The 21,202-nt window shown below is 42.5% G+C and overlaps 1 protein-coding gene across 4 annotated transcripts in view; it reads right to left on the minus strand.

The window, feature by feature from the left end:
- COLQ (collagen like tail subunit of asymmetric acetylcholinesterase) overlaps positions 1 to 21,202 on the minus strand; it is a 43,337-nt gene that overhangs the window by 14,588 nt on the left and 7,547 nt on the right. Inside the window, exons 2-11 of one of the 4 annotated variants that reach the window (XM_063325112.1) lie at positions 16,012 to 16,124; positions 14,118 to 14,222; positions 11,514 to 11,558; positions 10,831 to 10,857; positions 9,064 to 9,135; positions 6,710 to 6,772; positions 5,468 to 5,494; positions 4,767 to 4,811; positions 3,963 to 3,998; positions 2,943 to 3,023 (exon numbers count right to left, since the gene is read on the minus strand). In XM_063325112.1, coding sequence (XP_063181182.1) covers positions 2,943 to 3,023; positions 3,963 to 3,998; positions 4,767 to 4,811; positions 5,468 to 5,494; positions 6,710 to 6,772; positions 9,064 to 9,135; positions 10,831 to 10,857; positions 11,514 to 11,558; positions 14,118 to 14,222; positions 16,012 to 16,124 — 614 coding nt within the window. The remainder of the gene's footprint in view (positions 1 to 2,942; positions 3,024 to 3,962; positions 3,999 to 4,766; positions 4,812 to 5,467; positions 5,495 to 6,709; positions 6,773 to 9,063; positions 9,136 to 10,830; positions 10,858 to 11,513; positions 11,559 to 14,117; positions 14,223 to 16,011; positions 16,125 to 21,202) is intronic. The other 3 variants (XM_063325113.1, XM_063325116.1, XM_063325115.1) reach the window with 3 other exon arrangements.

Genomic DNA, 21,202 nt, shown 5'->3' on the forward strand with positions numbered 1-21,202 from the left:
GGCAGAGATTTCTATTAAATAGTTTTGCCTTGTTTCTTTTCACATGCACCCATGGCATTCAGAAAAGCTTTTCCCATGGACAATATTTCTATTCCTCTCCCTTCTTTCAAAGTAACATTATCTAAAGCTCTAAGTCATTCCTCCTCATCAAGGCTGAAAGCCTAAACTTGCTCCTTGGGTCAATTCCCAAGTTACAAAGCTTTGGGTGTTATATCTCAGTTTGGGGACAGTGGGGCTATGACTGGTGACTTCCACCTCCTGGCCACCTTTTAGGAAGAGCAGAGGCAGAGGAGAACTGAAGAAGTCAGTGAGATAATCAAGACGTATCTCAAAATGGAAATGGAAGTGACACCTTCCTAATTTAGCCGCTTTTATCTAGGGATGTCAGCTGGATCAAGGGACAGGAAATGGCCCCATGTTGATGGAAACTATCCTCTCAGCTGAACAAACAGCCAGACGATAACTACAGCACTTACAGGCAGCAGCCAGACCCACAGAGCCTTAAAATGCCACTCTCAAGTTTTTTCAAAGGATTGGAAAAGAGGAAAGGAAATAGCTAGTTTACCAATTACAGAGGGAAACACAGCTTTCCTGCAGAAGATCAATGCTGAAATTGCTTTCAGGGCAGCAGGAAGGGGTTGTGTACTAAGCCTTGGGCCTGGAGATCATAATTTAGGGCCAGACTATAATTCTTTTAGTCACACTGATTGTTGCCTTAAATTATGACACGCCTTACGTCACCTCTTTTTGATTAAGACACTACGTAATCTAACAAAACTTCTAAGGTCAAGTAAGAAGTGCGCTGTGTTCAGGTTGATCTGCAGGCGCTATGTCCTCTTTGCCTTACACGACAGAAAGATATTCCGTGCACATTACTTTCGGCAGGATAGACGAGCACAGTTTACAAAAAAAAAAACCCCAAACCCAACAAAACGGCAAAGAGCACACATCATCTTTTAAAATCTGACATATCGAGGACAAAAAAAAAATATTTCTTCTGGGTCATCTAGCAGAATTACATTGCACATACCTTCCTTACATGGTGAGCTATGGTGAGCTATTACTCCCTCCCTAGCACCCAACTTTTAATTTTTCCCCACGCTGGCTGTTCTTTCCCTTCAGATATTAGCTGATGGCGTCAGAGCAACAGTGAAGCAGGCATGTGCCTCTGTTTGCAATGCTGGGCATAACCAGACTGCAAATAAAATGCTTTAGGCTGAGCATAAAATGCTTTTGGCTGAGCCCATTAACCAGCACATCTACAAGCTCCTGTATCTGAGCAGATGCCCATTAGCGCCAAAGTCGGTGTAGCGAGAACCGGCTGCCTTCCCTGTCAGTTAGTGGAAAGAAACAGGCTCTGCAGGTGGCAATTCAGAGCACCGGGAGCTGGTCTCCTTTGTATCCCCAATATCATTGCTTAAAATAAATACACAAGGAAAGGTGCACTCAGAGAGGCCTATTTGGTGACTCGAACAGGTAACTATACCAATATTGCTACCTCCTCCTTGGAAAATGCTATAGTGGAGGAGGCAGCATCAAATTTACGTGCAATTCCTGGTCCTTACAACTCATCCGAAAGTCTGAAAAAATAGTTCTGCCAGCTTAATTATTTTAAGCTCTAAATAAGGACCGTTTGTCAACCAACCCATTCCCGAACAGCTTCCATATGAGATTACCATTCCTTAAAGTCACTATGTGTCTTCCTGACCTTTCTCAGAGCAGAAGAATCTGTCCCTGGCATGCAGTACTGTGGTGAGAACTGTCATATAAATATCCAGTCTAAAAAAAATCAATCTTCGTTTAGTGTTAACAGAGAAAACGTGAGAAACGGAGAGAGTGTTTTGGTGCTTTGGTTCTTTGCACTGTGTGTGGGATATCTCCAAGGCTTTGTGGCTCCGCAAGCTGATCTGTGTCGACCAGCACTTGGGCCTGGGCAAAGCCTGACTCAACAAAATTGGGTGATGTGGACAGAAAGCATCCTCCAGGCGGGCCTGAACAGACACTGGATACACACTAAGTGTGTGTGCTAGAAACCAGGAGTGTATTACAGTGTAATACAGGACTGAGGTTTTCATAGCCACGGACCACACACCAGTTTAACCCACTACAGCATACCATTCTTAGTGTACAGGCGCCTACTGCCAGTGCACACAAGCAGTGTTTTTGCCATCAGAAGTAGTGTAGCTCTTTGCACTGGTGAGCCAGGGAGAAAATTCATGGACAGTCAATGGGATGTCCCTTGGAAGACGCTGATCTCTGCGCGGAGCTCAGAGAAGGGGGCTGATTTTTGTAGCACCCACAGCAATCTTTCCCTCATTCAGAGCCCCAGAAATCCAGTGTTTTCCTACAAACCTTCCTTCACTCATCTCAAGAACTTGATTTAGCTAGGGGCGCAGAGGATGGCACCTGGACAGGCTGAAATGTGTTGAATTTTGGATACATCCCATTTGCCATTGCAGCCTACCAAGCTGCCTGTAAATCCAGTGGCCCTGCTCCCTAAGTCAGCCTCAGAGCTAGGGATCTACAAAGTGTTGGGCCCCACAGCGTTACATCCCGCGCTGTCTGAGACCTGGCCCTTGCTCCAACTCCCTAGCCATCCGGCAGGTGGGGTTGGGACTGTAGCTCTGTATTGTTTAGGATTCAAAGGGGGCATTGGAGGTCTGCTCAAGTTATATTCAATGAGTTCATTACCAAGCCAGGGAAAATACAACTTTCCCCATGCTGTGCAGCCGGGGAGCTGAATGCTGCAGATAAGGTTCCAGCCCTAAAGCTGGGGCTTTAACTCCTGCACTGCCCGTGCAGGAGCGTGAGGTGTTCCAGGGCTTCTGCCCAGTCCCACTGTGACAAAGTGCACGGTACCATGAGAGCACAGGCCGTATGATCGTACACCGTGACCACACAGACACCAGTAGTCACAGGAAGGGGAAACACCGTGATCCTACCTGTTTGCCTCGTTTTCCAGGTCTTCCTATAGGTCCTCTGTGTCCTGGTACTCCAGATTGTCCCTTTGGGCCCATCTCTCCCTTGGTGGGTGTGGAGGGAAGGAAGCAGGACGTAAGTACAGAAATACACGTTACTGTGGTTATACCTTCCTTGTGCTAGACAGCAGGTGGATGGTGCTCTAATTCACGATTCCTCTAGATAATGCTGGCACCACTTGTTTCTCAGAACATCAAAATTATAATAAAACATTTTAAAAGAAGCATAAAGTGAAAAATATCTCTCACAATTTACCCAAATTTCCCTGAAAAATCCTTTCCTAAAGAGGAAGCCAAATGGAGAGATCTGAAATGTGCTTGGGGAGACTTGGGGAGGTCAAAGCTATCAAAATCCTGTCTCTTTTAGCAATATCTTGCTTTGCGGTTAAGATGCGCATGTAATAAAGTCACTCAGGGAAACGAAAGTGAATTGACTCATCTTTTAGCCTCCTTTGAAGCAAACATTATTTCCTTATCCTAATTTCAGAGACAAGATGTGATTTTGTCATAAAATAATCCTCATTTAGGATTTCTATCTGTAAAACAACATCTGAATTGTGATTGGTTTTTAAGTACGGAATCATGATGATATCAAAACTGGTCAGGATTACTACTGCTATTTATAGTAGTGCCATTTTGATTCAGATATCAAGGAGGAAATATTTACTGTATTCAAGTGAATAACACCCAAACAATTAGGCCAGTTATGAATCTGTAATCAAGAGTCTAAGCATGTTAAATGGGTGGAAAATTATGACTAAAACAGTGTTCTGGGAAAAAAAGAGAAAAAAGAACAAACAGCTACATCTCAGAGTTTTCTCCTAGAGATAAAAAGCCTAAAGAATTTGGTCAAGTCCAAGAAGGGTTGGCCATGGAGTCAAGCAAGACCTTCAATGCTTAATACTTTCCAGGATGTCCCTGAAGCCATTCATTGGCTCTATGCCAGCACTTAACACAACTCCCCAATACATCACACCCACTTACCTTTTGTCCCAGCATTCCAGGAAAGCCTATTTCTCCCTACAAAGTAAAAGGAGAAAAAGCATCAAAAAATGTGGAGTGATCTTTGACAAAGCAGCACCTACCGTGGAAGGAAGAAAATCAAGTGCCATGTACTGTACTGATACCCGTTAAAATACCCGCACTGTGATTCAGCGCCGTGGGTGGAGAATTATAAGCAAAATTTTACAGTAAATCCACTTAATCCACTTGCACAGTTCCTCTGCTGCCTGCTTCCTCTCCTCCAGCAAAAACATCCCGGTTGCGTTTTATCTACAGGCAACCTTGCTATCTGGACGACTCCCAAAGCCTGCATTTGGGAATGGCATTTCTCCGTTTACATCAAAAGCATTTTACTCTTCCTTCCTTAGTTAAAAGAACCCACAAGTCAAGAATCTCACTTGGGGTTTTTTTCTGGTTTTTGTTTGTTTGTTTGTTTGTTTTTTCCTCCTCACAGAATTATCATATCACTAGCCAAAAACATTTTGGCAAGCTGTTGTGGTCCTGGACTGCACAGGCCAGGAGAGACTGAGGTTACCTCCAGGGAAATCCCCCCCTGCCCCATCACCCCCCAGTGCACTGGGGCTGGGGGGCACATGGACATGCAGGTTGCCCCACCGCCCTCCCATCAGGTAGCATCACTGCCTGCTCTCACCATTCGTGCCCTCCCAGGAAGATGCCTCCCTTCCTCCATACCGCTCCTGCTCCTGTTTTTTGCTATGAGAAGTAGGTTAGACCTCATGTGCACAATTCAGATAAAGCCCACAGCCATTCGGAAAAGAAAATTACCTGGTCTCCTTTGACTCCTTTGTCACCCCTGTCACCTCTGGATCCCTGGGGAGAGAGATAACAGGGTGATAGTAGCTTAATTACTACCATTTCACAAGAAAGCAAAAAATATTTTCCCTACTTGAGGCATTATTTGGAGTCACACAGAATACAGTAATATCTCCAGAGTGAGGTGTATGTTAGATACCCTGAAATGTTTTCTTACTACTTCATTGATATTATAACAGAATTAAGAGTAAGGCTTGTAGAAAAAGGAACTCATTCTCCCTAGATAATTACTTTAAACACATGCTTTCCTGGATGTAATACTTCCAAACTTGATTTTTTCCCCCAGTTGGCTTCATCCAAGTTCAGGTCCCACTAGTATGGTCTTACAGTAAAAACTCTCTCTGTTCCAAAGTATATATAGTCTAAATAAACAGACCAACAATTAAGGATGATTATACCCATTCTACAGATGGGGAAACTGAAGTGAGGTGTGCTGTAGTAACTTGTTCATAAGAAGACAGGGTGTAAAACTCATTTCTTTAGCATACCAACCCAAGCCACAAGACTGTGCTCCTTCTTGATGCTTGTTTTCATTTCTCAATCGGACCCTTAGATTTCACTCCATCAAAATTCAATCTCATTTCTACAGTTAAATTTTTTTACCTAACTGTTTACAATTGTTAAAGTATACATTATTCTATTGTCACACTGACCTTTTCTCCTCTAGTTCCAGGAAAACCCTAAAGGGAATAATAGATATTTTAATGCTTCTCGCTTTCAAGATTACCCAAGAAGCAGGACTTTCAAACTTTAAAGTGAAGAAAAAGAACGAAACACAAAAAATTAATTGCATCAACTTGTAAATGCAAATGAATATTTATAGCTCCTAAGACTGCACCAAAACAGAACTGCAAAATATGAGTTAAAGGCAAGACAACTCAGCCCAAAAGCCAATGAGAAAAAGCCAGGTAAAGCCAGCAGGTTTGATATTGCTTTTAAAATTGAAACAAGGGAAATAAAATGTAACTGAAGCCTTAGATTGAAGCCTTAGATGCCACAATTAATAATCTAAAATAATTTTAGCAATAATCTTCCTCTTCTGTGTCTTTTTTTTCTCCTGTGAAACATCCCTAAATTATTTTTAAGTAACCTAATATGAATTCCTCTGGATTACTATAAAACTGAGTTTCTCTTTAAGAAACATAATAAACAATGGTGTTCAGCTCTTCTATCCAGTCCTTTATTTGAGTAAACTAATTACATACTTTTTTTCAAGTACCTTGAAATGTTGTGGCCTAAATTTGTCAAGGCAGAGGCTATGCTGTAGACAATTATGTATAGATACTAGAACATCCAGACCAAATTGTGCTTACTATCCAACTGTCAATAGAACCATAGAATCATAGAACAGTTTGGGTTGGAAGAGGCCTTTAAAGGTCATCTAGTCCAACCCCCCTGCAATGAGCAGGGACATCTTCAAGAAGATTAGGATTCTTAGAGCCCCGTCCAACCTGATCTTGAATGTTTCCAGGGATGGGGGCATATACCACCTCCCTGGGCAACCTGAGAAATACATATGCAGAGTTTTAGTAGAGGACCAAAATGATCTCTACGGATGTCTCATGGGGTGGGTGGAAAACATTGCAGACACAAGTTAATGCTGCAGGATACACTTAAGAACTCCAGTTTTCTAGTGGGATACAATTATATATGGTTTGCTTTTAAAATAAATTTTTGCATTACAGGAATCTGCACAGAAGCATTTTTATGAAAAGCCAAAAACACAGCCAAGCCCAACCAGACAACATAACCTTGCTTGAAGGAGAACATATCTTTTTATCTGTATTAGAAAAGATATATCTTGGTAAGTGCCTTCCATCACACTCATGAGGGAAGCAGCTGTGAGCAGAGCATTAGAAACCAATGTCTGAAAATGCACCGTTTGGTTGACAAACCTTGGAGCCCATTGGTCCTCTTGTACCTGGCAATCCCATCACACCCAACTCTCCCTTTTCACCCTAAAGGGGTCAATAAAGACAGTTATTGTTTGTGGCTCTCTGATGAGGCCATATTTGAACGTACTTGAGAAAGCCTGACCTTGGTGTAGCATTGTAGTCAGAGGTCTATATTGCAATGGTATTCTGCCTGAGCCCTCATATGTTATCTTATTCTTCTATTTGCATTTTCTTGGCTGTGTAACTTGTGCTTCAGTTTTGCCAGATGCTATTAAAGGACACAAAAGCGAATTAGCAGCAGCAGTGCATCCTTTTATTGCATAAAGGTGCATTGTCTCTACCCAGCCTCACTTCCACCGAGTTGCAGAAAAGAAAGGTACTTTGCTGCAAGCCTTTATGGCTTGGGGAGGCACAGTGACTACTTTTATCATAGTTCTGAGACATCATGTGCTTTACAATGGTTTGGAGACAGTAAATCATGAAAAGGCTTTACAACAACTTCTCTGGCTGCTGTCAGATAATTATATCTAGGGTGAATTACGGAGTGGTCTCTGCAGACCGGCAGCAGCCCTACCGGCAAATACAGTTGGCTCTCATTCTCCTTTGGCTTTCACTGTTCTAGTAGCGGAGCGGATTTTCACATTGGCTGCTGCCATGGCAGAAGTTCAGAAAAGACTTGAAGAAACAAAGTAGGAGGAATAAGAATTGGATCAAGGCTGTGTCTAAGAAAGAGAAGACATGTAATGAGACCCAGCTGAAGAAATAGAAGGCGCAGAGATGGGAATAATGAAAAAACCCAACAGCTTACTGGAGATTTACAGCAAGAAGATAATGCAGTGAATGTCAATAGTGAAGATGAATATCAGGAGTTTGGGAAGATGATAGAGCTCAGAAGACTAGAAAGGAAAGAGAGACACAACCAATGGAAGTGAGCACAGAGATCTGCTGGCGTCTTTTCAACTGGAGCCTTCATTGACAGGCAGGAAACAGAAATTTATAAAGACCAGAAGTGAAAGTGGGAACCCGTCTAAAGAACAGAGACAGGTATCAGAGGAGACAATAAAAGCAGAAGAATGGGAATTAAAGAGCAAGTAGGACTTGCAGTCCTACTACCCAATGTGAAGGATGCTTCTAGGAGTGTCATGAAAAAGCGTTACAATAGACAAAGAGGAGATAAAATCAAAATTAGGAAGACTTCATAAATAAAACTAGAGCTTATATAAGGAAAAGGCCAAGTGAATGAGTTTTCTGACTGCTCTGTTCTCAGTATTCAGACTGATGGAACAAGGTAGTTGGAAGTTCCTTCTCCCCTCACTGCTCCTACAACGTATTTGGGAGGACACCATTTCTCATCTCGCAGTTCAAAGCAAACATTGACTTCTTTTTAGTACATAGTCTCTTGTTGCTTGCCTACATTCCTACATACTATAGTATTATGTTCCTCATCTAATGTAGCTGTGAAGACCTTAAGGGTCTACTTCCCAGCGTGGCTTGAATTCAGAAGTCATCTACTATTATTTTTGCAGTAGCAAGAGCTACCGCATCATGTCCTCTGAGCTGGGGGCACCAACCTTCATGGAGCAAATGAAGAGTCAAAGATTTAATGGAAAATGCAGCTTTGAACTAAACATTGCGTGCAGTCCTTTTGCCTGATACATACTAGATTGCAAAAAAGTTGTCTCAAAAGTCCCAGTAGAAACTTTGTATAGTGTGGCTCCTATGAAGAGCTGTATACCTTTTGCATAAGGTAATACTCAGTAAAGGACTGTCCTGCAGCTTTTTTATAATAAATGCAGATGAAGCGTTCACTCTGCAAAGTGTGTCCTGCCATTTCTTCTGCTGTTGGCTATAAAAATCGTAGGAACGAATGTTTGTTTGTATGGGAAAGAACTTCAAATATCTGATCAGCAGTCCATGTGGTTTGTAATCTCTTTCCCCTGATACCAGCCCGGTATTTTCCTTGTGATCACATGGACACCCAGTTACGCTGCCAAGAAGTCCAAACTCAGGCAAAGAGATCGTCATAAAGAGCAGACACAAAAATGATGGTGAGTTTTGAAACACTGATTCATGTGCTGGTGAGACACCAGTGGTTATCAATGAGTCTTCTTTAGATTGATTTTCAATTTTCCTTTGACTTATTTTAATCAACACAAGAAGTGCTATAGGGGCTAGGCTGAAGGTGGAGTAACCTAACCTTATTCTGGGCAGGTCAAATGGCACAAGCACAGGTGTCCTTGCACTGCTGCAACTTCCCAGCCTCCAGCAGATTGCGGTTTAGAGACGTCCCAAGACATCTGTTGTGTTCAGATCATGAGGTTTAACGGGTTATCCCATGTGAATTTCAGTCTTACCTTCGGTCCCACAGGTCCAGGCCATCCCACTGGTCCTGGCATCCCAGGGACACCCGGGGGACCTGGTCTACCCTTGAACGGAAAACACCGATTACAACCATTCATTTAACATCGTTCCTATACACAGGCCTCCACTGCAGACAGAAGTCATGGAGGAATATAGGTTTTTGAGGAAAAGACCTGCAAATTCTTCTTTACCTTGTTTTTAATACAAAAATTGCTATCTCATATTCATAATATAGTCTGTGTTGATGCTACTGGAAGAGGTGTGGGCTTGCAGAAATACAAGTTTATACTGATTCAAACAAGTAGATTAGCTACAGGGTAAATCTACATGCAGTCAAAATAATAATCCTTAAAACCCAATATCAATAACTTAAATCCTCTTTTCATTTAATAAGAGGGAGTAAATAAAAAAGACTTGCATGTAATTACATGAGTATGAATCCAATTTACATTAAGAACAGAACGAAATATTTAACTAAGATATTCCTATTTTCATTTACTATTATTCTTATTCTGACCGTTCTCACATTACTAGCTATAATTCCTCTTTATTAGCTGCTATATGACTAGCAATAACTACATACATACAGTTATTTATCTATTTTAATTACTGCCTGTAAATCACTCTTTGAGTATCTCCTAAAATGCTGCAGAATACTGCTACCCACCGCTTTACGCCACTTGACAAAATAATCTGATAAATGTCGTCATGACATCTGAGGCTAAGAGTGACCTCCCACAAGCCAGACAGCTTTTAGCAGGAGTTGTACTGTTTTATTTCCAACCTGTGCAACTTCTCTTTTGGGAGATACTATCTTTTGTCAGAAAAGTACTGATGCACTGCGTTTAAGGTTTGCACTTTCTTTTAGGTTGGTGGGTGACTCTCTCTGAGACGTTACTGTTTTGAACACTCCAATTTATACAAGTAATTTTTATTTTTTTTTACCGTAGGGCATTTGCAATTTAGATTAAATAAAAATACCTCTTTTCCTTATGTGCTTCGTATTTGTTTGAATTACTAATTGGTAGCTGGTGTTAAAATCTTTTGTATATTATTAGAAGGGTGTTAAAATCCTTGGTATATTATTAGAAGGGTACTTCTTTTCCTGGTTAGTGACTACTCCCTGCATATCTCTGATTTCATCCTGCATTTCTGTCTTCTTTTAAAGTTAATTACATTAAATGGAGGCACTTAGCGACTGAGATAACGTATTCTGTTTCATCACATGTAGGGGCACATATTTTTGACAATATATCATGGCTCATATGTCACCAAGCTTAGGATTGTAGTCAGCATATTGCGTTGATGCCAAAACTCTGTGAGCGTAATCATTAATGAATATTTTTCCTTCTGGGCTATTTGGTCGAGCCTTGTTTTGACTTTGGAGCAGGGAAAAGTTCGATTTTGCTCTGTTTTTTTTTAATACACCTTTTATAATAGCTCCTACACTCTTCTGCCTCTGTCTACAGAGACATGGTTCAGGTAATTTCCCACTCTGTTATAATTGTCTGGCCAGAGCCACATGTTTTTACTGAGGGAATCCGTTGAATCCAAACCAGCTGGGACAGGTCTCCAAGACAGAGAGCCCAGCTCTCCAGCCCTGCACCCGGAGCACCCTGCCACCCATCCTGGTACCAGGGGAAGCAGCACAAACAGGTTAAATTTCAACATTAGCTAATTTTATTTAACTATTATCTGCAGCACTATCTGGCAGCTGCTATGTGTCAAGTACTAGACCCGTGTCTGAGACTTGTTCATACCTTTCTTCCTGGCCTGCCAATCTCCCCCTGCCAGAGAAAGGAACACATTAGTCTCATAGGCACCACACATATTGGAAATATCTTTATGTTCAAGACTTTGCTTCCAGAGGTAAAATGAGAAGAATTACTTTAACACAGCTCCTTGGTCTTTGCTGTGTTTTCAGCCCTAAATCTACCTTCACGCCCTTGTATAGCAAAGCATGTAATTAAGGTTCTTTAAACATCATCATGGAGCAAATGCTTTGCAGATCTGAAGCCATAACTCACCATATAAGCCATTTTTAGTATCTGAGCTGACCCACACAATTAACACTGCATACGAGAGCTCCGCTTCTCATGTCCTTGCAGAGGGACAAGGTGGCAAAAGGTGGTCAAAGGCTGCTGGGTCAGTAAGATCACTGGCTTGTGCACCTGAGCTGCTTTCTTAACGCATGCTGTAGACCTAGGTAGCTATCATGAGAAGCCATCGAAAATATTTCAAGATTGAAAATAAACACTGAGAGACGAAGATTTAAATTGCAGCTTCAAACCAATTCACAGCTTTCATTCAAATTAAAGCAGAGCCCCACGTCCAAAAGGCCCACCAGTGACTAAACAGAGAAGGAAAAAAGTGAACACAAGCCCCCCATCTCTTTCCTTTGCCCCATCAAAAACATATCAAACTCCTTAACACAGACACTTACTTTCTCCCCTTTTGGTCCCATTATACCAGGAATTCCTCGTGGACCCTAGGGAGAAAAGTGAATACATTAGTAATAAGCACTTGTTGCCTTCCCTCCAACCCCTGTCCCTGTGGGTGTCTCCTGGGAACAGTATGAACCCACAAGGTTGAAGTGTTGATGTGGTGTTTGAACACGGCCCCTAAATGCCAGGTCTGTGCCACCACTGAACAGCAGGCTGGAGAGTTGGACTGACATGAAAAGTGCAGGGACATCTAGATGAAAAAGACCAGCAAGATAAAAAAGGGCTGGGGCAAATGAAAGATGAGAAGTTATCGGAGTCCTGAAGAATTAGCGACAATGAGGACACGGAGACACCGTGTCAGCTGGCAAAGGAGGTCAGCCAAAGGGGTGGTAGGAGAAGTGGCACAAAACACGTGGGACGAGCTCTGCAGGGTGGTATGGACATGGAGGATTGACACCACTTTTGAATCCTGAAGATATTTCTCTCTCTCAAATGAGGCTGATTCTCCTTTCAGGAGACTCCTTAATCCAGGTAAACCTTGAACCCCATCTCGGAAAAAAAAATATGAAAAACAGTTTTGTTTCTAAATAGTTTAGTTCACAGACCACTTTTTATTTTTGAATGACTAAGGAAAAAAGTCCCATGAGCCTGCAGCATAGGAGCATTAGAATCACCGTACTAATCACTCCAGGTTTGGATCCTGGCTGTCTTATACTGTCGAAACATGATCAGATTGTACATGAATGGGAGCAAAGTGTACCCTCAAACGCAAATTATTCCAGATATTTTAGTCAGTAGACTTACTTGAATTTTCAATAATGTAAATGAGAATGCACCCTATTAGAGTCAGAGCTAAATTTTATTTTATTTCTTTCATTTTCCTTTAGATTACACATGGGAGGAATTATACTCTGAGTTACATCATTACAAATCTAATTCTCCTTCTTATGAAAAAGTGTTAAAATTCAGCTCTGAGTCAACAGGATGAGCTTTTACAACTCCTTTGAAAGTCACGCAAGCTACAGCAGAAAAGAATTCAAAAATACTTCCTAGATTTTTTTTTGTAATGGTATAAAAATATTTCCCAGAGGACTGCTGGCTCTAACATTGTCCCATTATAAGACACAGTCCTGCAATTTATAATTAAAAATTCCAAAGCCATGTTACACCTACCCTACTGTCTGCCATTGTGATAAAATCTGCCAGCCTACTCCATTTAAAAATATTCTTGGAGGGATCACAGGTCATTTAGTTGCAAGATTAATATTATTTATAGCAATGGACCTTGCAGAACAATAGAATTGATATTACTGCTCTTCCAATTTAAGTCAGAGAGAGTACTAAGGCGATTTCTTTTTTAAAAAGGCAGTCTAGCAAAGACTGAAATAACAACTGCTTCTTTCACATGTAGTGCAACTCTGGATCGTGGCCAACCACACTGCGGGGCTGTCTCATAATGCAGAGAAGACTTTTCTTGTAATGCAGGTGGGACAGGCCTCCTCCTGCGTCTCAGCAAAGACAAAACGGCAGAACAGAAAAGCCAAGGTTCATAAAACAAGACTTTGTGGCTTTCATGTTGCATCTTCTAGGTTATTTACAAATATCTTCTGCAGTATCGACTTCTAAATAATTAAAGCTAAGCCCTTTACTATGATGCACTGTCCTTACTTTTTAAGCAGTATTTGGGTGCTTTTTAACAACTACTCAGGCTGCCAAAGCCTTTAGTCACAGCTTTGCTGCAGCAAAGGTCCCATGCCGTGCCTGCTATTAGCTGTACGGTAATAAAACTGGCACCCAGGTGGCTCGAGGAAGATCACTGTCCCAAAGCACCAGGCACGGCACATAGATAGGGACCGCCGGTGCCCCAGGAGAGACTGGAAGTACCTCTCCCTGAAAGGCTGTATTTTCCTTTGGAGGGAATTAACTGAAAAGGAAAGGCAGATGGGTGATCTTCTCTGCACTACACAGGTGTTCGCAAAAACCTTCCCCCTAGAGGTGGACTAGTTCCTCAGAAGATTTTAGAATGTACAAATAGTAGAAAATGAAACGGGAGATCAAAAGGACTGGCCCAAGGCTACCTGTAAAGTCAGAGGCAGAGATATCACAGGTCAAGCTAGGAGATCCCACATCTCCTGAATCCCATCCCACTTCCCCTCCTTGTCTCTGAAGTTTACTGTAGGTGTTTGCCCTCTCAGGGATGCACTCCACTAACATTCAAGTTCATGGCACCTGTTGTGCATCCACTCCACGGGCTCTTTCCCTCACAGAAAGGACAAAAGAGTCTAACGCAAAGAAAAAACTAGTGAAGAGCCTCTGATGGAAGTGATTGCACCTCCCAGATTTTTGATGGGTGCTACCCACTGTAAAACTCCACAAAAATTAAGGGTGAACTTGAAACTGACTGGATTATGCCAGGCAGGGATGAGAACATGGGGTAAAAAGCCTACATGATTTGTGCACAGTCATATCAAAATGAAATTAAGCCAGAGCTTGGTATGCTTATTAAGCGGTAAAAAGCATTTGCAGAAGACGTTTCACATCTTTGTAAGGACCTTGGAGCAAGTGAGAGAACGATGTGGTTTTATCACAAACGCAGCACTCACCTGGGGGCCAGGAGGCCCTGTGGGGCAATACGATCCGGGCAGGGAGGAAGCCTGCATTATCTGGAGCTCCAGACACAACTCTTTCATATCCAGGGCAAGCAGCTTCTACGTAACATAAAGCATACGAGTGAATGTGCAGCCACACATAGCATGTTGGAAAAATGCATAAATAAACAGCCATCAAACGCTACAGCCTCAAGAGAATTTATTTGCTCCCTCAGGGAGAAGCCTAGGGTTTGTCCCAAGGTTATCTTCACGGATGCTTGAACATTAGCACATCGGCACAGTGTCCTTCCCCACGTTTCCTCCTTCTCCTCCTGTCCCAGAGGCGCGTCGCAGCCAGGCTGTCACACGCCCCTCCAAGCCAGCGTGGGACCCTGGCCTATTCTTGGACTTGACCCTGCTCTCTCCATCCCACTTTACAAGTAGCAGCTCCTCTCCAAAAATAGCGTCTTTGCTCTAATAATAGAGACTAAGCTCAGTGGGGGTATAGGCAGCATGAACTTCGCTCCAGAAGATACTAACCCACAGGCATTCATTCACTGCAGACCTTTAATGATCAATGAACGGCTAATCTTTTGACTTCAAATATAGGCTTGCGTGAGTAAGCTGGCTTATTTATGTCCTGTGACAAAAGCGATCTCCTCTGGAAATGCAGACGAACACAGAGCCAGAGGCACTGGGTTGACAGAACTAATCTTCAGCTTCCAAGTGAAAAGCCATTTTCCAGAAAAACTCCAACTAGAGACTCCAAACACAAACTGCTTGTAGTGAATTCACATGGGTCCCATCCTCCTAGTAACTACTTAGTTTTATTTCATGTTTTTATGGGGGAGATGGTTTGAAGGGTGATTTTATGCTCAGATTACTCTCTGAGCTGCTTGGGACCTTGGTCCCAACCTCCTCCTCACTGAAGGAGTACATCACATTCCTAGGGAGATCTTGTCCTCCTGGGTCTCCTTTCTGTGGAAATCAAGGCATAAGGAGGGGAGGGGATGAGAAAAGGGGAGGCAGCTAGATTTTGGTTTGGAGGGTATAGCACCCTGATCTCTCTGAAGACAATGGACGGTTTTACACTGTGTTTTTTCTTAGGTTAGTTCCTGTCAGAGATCTTTCTAATCACTATTTACGTAACACTAGCTATAATCACAGCATTTACACATAGTAGAATTTGCATATAGTCTTTGCCATAGTAGAATAAAGAAATAGGAATTACTCAGTAGGTAGTAAAATTCTTTGTGTTGGGATGGAAAATATATTGGAGTTAATAGACCCTGGTAATAAGTGCTATATCATTGGATCCTGTATGTTTCATATGTTAACATATGTGTATGTATACATATCATATAGAGCAGGTACATGCCTAGGTGGGTGAGTGAAAACTCCATACTAGCAACCCAAACATGTCTTTCTTGCTGCAAAATGAAATGATGGAAATAGATTCCATAGGAGGATTTTGGGACCTTCATTTCATCTACTGGGTAAGGGAAAAGCGATGCAAAGCAGGACACATGTATAATGCATACTCTGAAATCATTGCGTAGGATGGGAAATGGCCTTTCCGTCCTTACTTGTTTTATTGCATTTCTATTTCCTTTAGCTCAGGATTGCCTTATTCTTAGGAAGGTCCCAAAACAGAGTAAGGAGAATATTTTAAGTTACCTGAACTAGCTGCTTGAACAAACCCGGCCCTGTTTCATTCTTTGATCTACCTGAGATTTATTTCAAGCCCCAATCTGGGATGTTGAATGATTGTCCTAACAGAGCCACAGCAACACAGCCAGACAGATTTGCCGAGGGACACCATGAAGCAGTGCTCGAGAGGATACTTCAGTCTTTGTGAAACACAAAAAGTCATGTAAAAAGAAGAGAAAGGTTCCCAGGCCACACTTACAGTGCTCCAGCCGTGCCTGAAGTGCGGTGGTGGAAACAAGGGTGGTGGAGGAGGGCCAAGGAGGCAGCACGCTCTGCGGTTGAGCTGTTTCTTCTGTTCCAAACAAGGGAGATCTGTTCAATACAAACACTCATCCATTGTCTTGAACACCACAAACATTTCTTACAGAATAGGAGGAGTTTTCATTCCACAGGATTTTTCTACATCCTGTGCATTGACTGTAACACTGTAATCCAAGCAGGAATTTAAGAAACTGGGTGGTCCCTAAAGTCTGTAAGATCCTTCTTGTGCTGAAGGCTATGTAGAGTTCTAAGCTCTTAACATGGCTATGACACAGGCTGGTTTTGGAAAAGTTCAGATAGGCAACATTAGAAAATAAATGGAAATATTTCTCTCTCTCTCCCCTCCATGTTCCAAAAGTGTATTAGAAAAAGCATCTTCTGGTTCTCATTACTGCCCACATGCCACCAGGAAGCACTCCATGCTATTGCCACTAACCTTCCCCGTGGACCTGATGGCTTCAGGCACTCGTGTGATAGCAGAGTGGCAAGTTGTTCCACAGCACATTTGCTTCTATTTCCCTTGGTACTGAAACCAAGTTGCCTTACTTCTGATTCATGCATCATCCCTAAGAATAAATGTTCTGCCGCACACATTTAGCTGACAGTTTTGCCACCAACTGACTGGTAAGATGGGATCTCGGTTGTGTTCGGCAATGTATTTAACCTTTTCTAAGAGATAAACTTCCATCAACAATATAAGAAGCCATAACCAAAGATTCACAGAGAAAGGATGTGAAGAAGACGAATTTATACTGTGGGATTTTGTTTCTAAATCTATTCATTCCTTGGGAAATACATCTCTAATCAGGGCGGGGGCCTTCTGCAAAGGTTTTGCCAAGGACAGCAAACATTTATTTATGTCTGTTGGTTTCTTCCTCTGGCTAGTGGCAGCTGGAATGGGTGTCTGTGAACTGAAAGGTGGCAGGGAGCCAAATACAGTAGGAAGAAAAGCCTATGGTGAAGTATCTGGTATTAATAGAAAATCTCTAAATTAAGTTTCTAGGAAGACAAACCCGACAAAATTGCTAGATTTGTGGGCAAATCAATCGCAGGCTGGATATTAGTCACGTCTCAAGGGAAGGCAAGCTTTCTAAGGGACAGAGATACTTCTAGTTTCTCAAATGTCTCAGAAAATGTATCGCATCAGTTCCACTATGCCTCGTTAATGGGGATAGCATTTTCTCAGGCCTGATGAGCAGAAAAGAGCTGCCCAGAGGAGTGTGATTCAGCAGCATTCAGGGGTAGTTTATGTTATCCAGATTTTTTTCTCTATCGGAACACTATTTGCGATGATACCTTTGAGAGATGAGCCAATTAAAGTTTGAAATGGTCCATAACGAAGACACTTTCTCAACTTTTCCTCACAAGTTCGAAACTCAACTTAAAACTTCAATTTAAGAGAAAGGTGGAAGATTTATAATAGAGAAAAATAAAGATATATTGTTTCGTTTAAAGCTTTAAATACATACTGCAAATGCCAATGCCCTTTAAAAAGTGGCAAAGGTTTGAGTTCGCCTGTCTCCAGTTCTCACAAGCAATAAATACAAAGATATGTAGTTAAGTTCTGTATTGGCTTATGCTGAATTCAGTCACTCTCTCCTACACTCAGGTATGGCAGGTGGATTTGACAGAAGAGGGAGCAAAAAAAAATGAGTGAGTCACAGAGTGAGACCTACGTATATATATGCCTGACTGCTATAATTTGATCTTCCAATAAGCACTGCATCTCATTGGTGTGGATATTATAACTGCAATAGATCCAAGATGTACCACCATTACCGTATTTGGCTTGGTTTGCGTATCACAAAAGGGTTACCTTGACAGGCTTACAGGCTCTCTGCAAACACAGTGTATATTTTTAGGCTCCAGGTTAGTTTTGTTTGCTAAGCACAGCTTCAGAATGCTCCAGTCCCCTTCAGTGGAAAAAATCTCAGCCTAAGAATAGGACTGTCATAGTTTTCTGTGAAATGTGAAGACCCTGCCTACACAGAGCGTGTGTTTACATATCTCATATGGAAACTGCTCTTTCAACAGCTTCATTATCAAAGAACATATTCAATAGAAGGAGGAAGACAAAATGAAAACCTCCTTATAGGACTTGTCTGAGTGGCAAATGATTTCAGAGAACATAAAATTTGTAATAGTCAGCTTTAAAATAGAAAGTCTTTATCATTTTCAAACTCAAATTATAGTCTGGACTGTAAAAATATGTTAATCTAATTCAAGGAAGTGACTGTATAAATCTATGAGTATATTGGTGATGGTTGCGTCAGAAAATAGCAGATTTTAGATAAACTGTTGCAATGGTTCATTTTGTTCCTGCTTGCTTCTGACCACAGCTGGAAGTTGGGAACTCTTATCCGGGATGGTCCCACGCAGAGGCAGAGAGGAGCCTTTACCCAGGCTGAGTCCTCCAGAGCAGGGCTCATACGAGGTCTCTGAGCCCTAGAGCTGATCCTAGAGCTGACCTTCAACCCTACAAACTCCCTGGGCTGCAACAGAGATACTGGAGAAGTGCTGTCCTGCGTTCAGGTTAGATTTACAGGATTTAATTGGAAAAAAAAGTAAGTAAACCACAAACATGACTTTTACCCTAAAATCTAAAAGCTATAGGCCAACTGTCAGGAGGGAAGGACAAAAAAGGAAAAAGATACTTAACATGTGTTTCCCTTCCTATTTGTGAACACATTCATCCAGCAAGCCCTGACGGGAAGCCAAGATGCTATCCAGACGCTTGTCACCCCGACAGCAGCGCTGGTGGCCTGCCCAGCTTGCACCGGGCAGGACTCTGCTAGACAGAGACCTCTGATGGCTGACACCCCATCACAGGTGCTTCTCCCACTTGGATGGCACTCGCCATTAATAATAAACGAGCTGGGCAGCCGAGTCAGTTAATGATGTGGGCTTGTCCAGCTGAAACTGAGACTTTCATCTGCTTTGTTGTGGTTCATTCAGGCTCCTCTCACCCTCCTTGCGAGGAGAGAGCAGCGTGCCACGGGCAGCAGCCACCTGGTACCGTTCTGTACATCTATTGCAAGGTGACTAAGGTGCTTTTTCCTTTTAAGTTAGGAAAGTTTAAGAGCTTGTCAAAGGTGCCTTTTGACAGCCATACAGGTCAAAATCCTTTACTTACAGAGCAGATACAAGCAATACTCTCTCCTTTAAAGCCCCAAAGACATTTGTCAGCACTGACAACAAATACTTCTTTAAAACGTGTTTTACAAAGCTTTGTGACACAAAAATATGCTATAACCACATATAATACGGCCTAGGCCTGGAGCTGGTTTGGACAGTCAGGTTGGTGAATGGTCTGCATCTCTCAGTACCCCTTTGAACTTAGACCTTATAGTTGACGGCCTAAATATATCTAATAGCTAATATAAATATGCCAAAGAAATATATCAAGCCCTACGGCTTAGGTACTGTTGCCTGTGTGGAGGAGGCCGTGACCCAGGAAGCTCCCGTGGGAGTTTTGGGATGAGACGCAGGACTGCAGCTCTCCCCAGCTTCTCCTTTCCTCCTGAAATGGGGCTTCAGAGTCTTTAAGGAACAGAGCAAAGCTGATCAGAAATTAATTCCCCATCCTTCTGACAGAAAATGAAAAAGTCCAGCTGAAACCTTGCAAGTTTCTTTTCAGCTAAGAAAAAAAAAAAACAATAAAAATTTGAAAATACCCTGTTTCTAATCCCCAAAGTGGCTACGGGCTGTGGCAGCAGTACCGTGTGCATTACCAGCTGGCGCACACTCAGAGATGTCATAACAAATAAATAAATAAATAAATAAAGGTATTGAAAAATCAGTCGACACTCAAAAAGCTTGACAATAGCACGAACCCTGGCACGCTGCCTGGACGGCGGATCTCGGTGTTCATCCGGCCGAAGGAGCAAGGACGTTTTGTCTCCTGTCCCCACCTAAGACTCATCCCGCATCCCCCAGGATCCCCTGGTACCTCCCGAACGCTCACAGGCGGCACCGGGGCCCCAGGCAAGCCCTTCGCAGCCCGGCTGGCCAGCAGTAGGCAGCTACATCCTTGCAGGTCAGCCTTAGAAAACACTGCAGAAATAGCAAGACGCAGGAAAGCAAAGGGGCATGTGAGATTTCTAAGTGAGGGAAAGGCCTTTTGCTCCCTATACGCAAATATTTCAGACACTTAATCTGTGTGTATGTGTGAGGGCAACGCCTATGCCAAAAGATCATATACTGTTCTCTCAGATTGAGTGCAGAAGGAAAATTCGATCAGAAAGAGAGAGGAGCATTTGCTTGGGTTGGCTCTGTGCTCCAGTTTCACAAGAACACAAAAATCCCAATGAAATTTGAAGTGTGGAACACTTAAATGGGTTATAATATGGATTTACAAAATAAACCCATGGCTTATAAATCCCAGTAACCACAACAGGGCTGTTTTGTGCCATTTTCCTTCTATTGCCTTCCATTTGCAGAGGTCCAGAGCTCTGCTAAATGATGTTGACAACTCTGTGCCCCCCTTCAGTGCATGAGAAACTGAGGCACATAGAAGTTAAGCAAGTCCCCCAGAGCCATGGATGACTCAATTTCTCAATACGAGAATCAGAGTTCCAGTCTGGTAAATCACAGTATCTCGTCTCAGTTGTTTCATGAACCGGATTATAAAACTCAACTGCTTGTTACACAACAATATCAGAAGTGCTCCAAGTGTTAAAGCCTAAGAACCTGCTACAACCCATAAAAGAGCCTGAAACCCTGAAGGTTAATGCAAGATGGCACCTGCGCCAGCCCTATGCAGAAAGATTTCTGCATATCAGTCATTGATACACAGTCCTCTCCCACTTTACCCGTGAGATCAGTAGCAACAAAGCAGAGAGACTCCAGTGCCATCCTTCCACAACTGCAAGATCGTAATCTGTCAGTGCTGGCGGGGATCAAAAGTGTACTTGTCTTTGATGTTGCTCCACCATATGCTCAGACAGTCCCAGACAATCCCTATGAGACTGTGGATGTTGCCGTACACTCAGAAAGACTTCAGAGAAATGCCTTCAAATTCCTCTTTGAAACTTTGCTACCGTGGATTAAATCAATTCCTCATGACTCCCTCGCTGCAGCAGATTCACAGCCCGGCTGACTTTGTTCTCCTGCCTTTCACAAAAAATAAC

Source organism: Chroicocephalus ridibundus, chromosome 2, assembly GCF_963924245.1.
Source record: "Chroicocephalus ridibundus chromosome 2, bChrRid1.1, whole genome shotgun sequence".
Classification (NCBI taxonomy): Eukaryota; Metazoa; Chordata; class Aves; order Charadriiformes; family Laridae; genus Chroicocephalus; species Chroicocephalus ridibundus.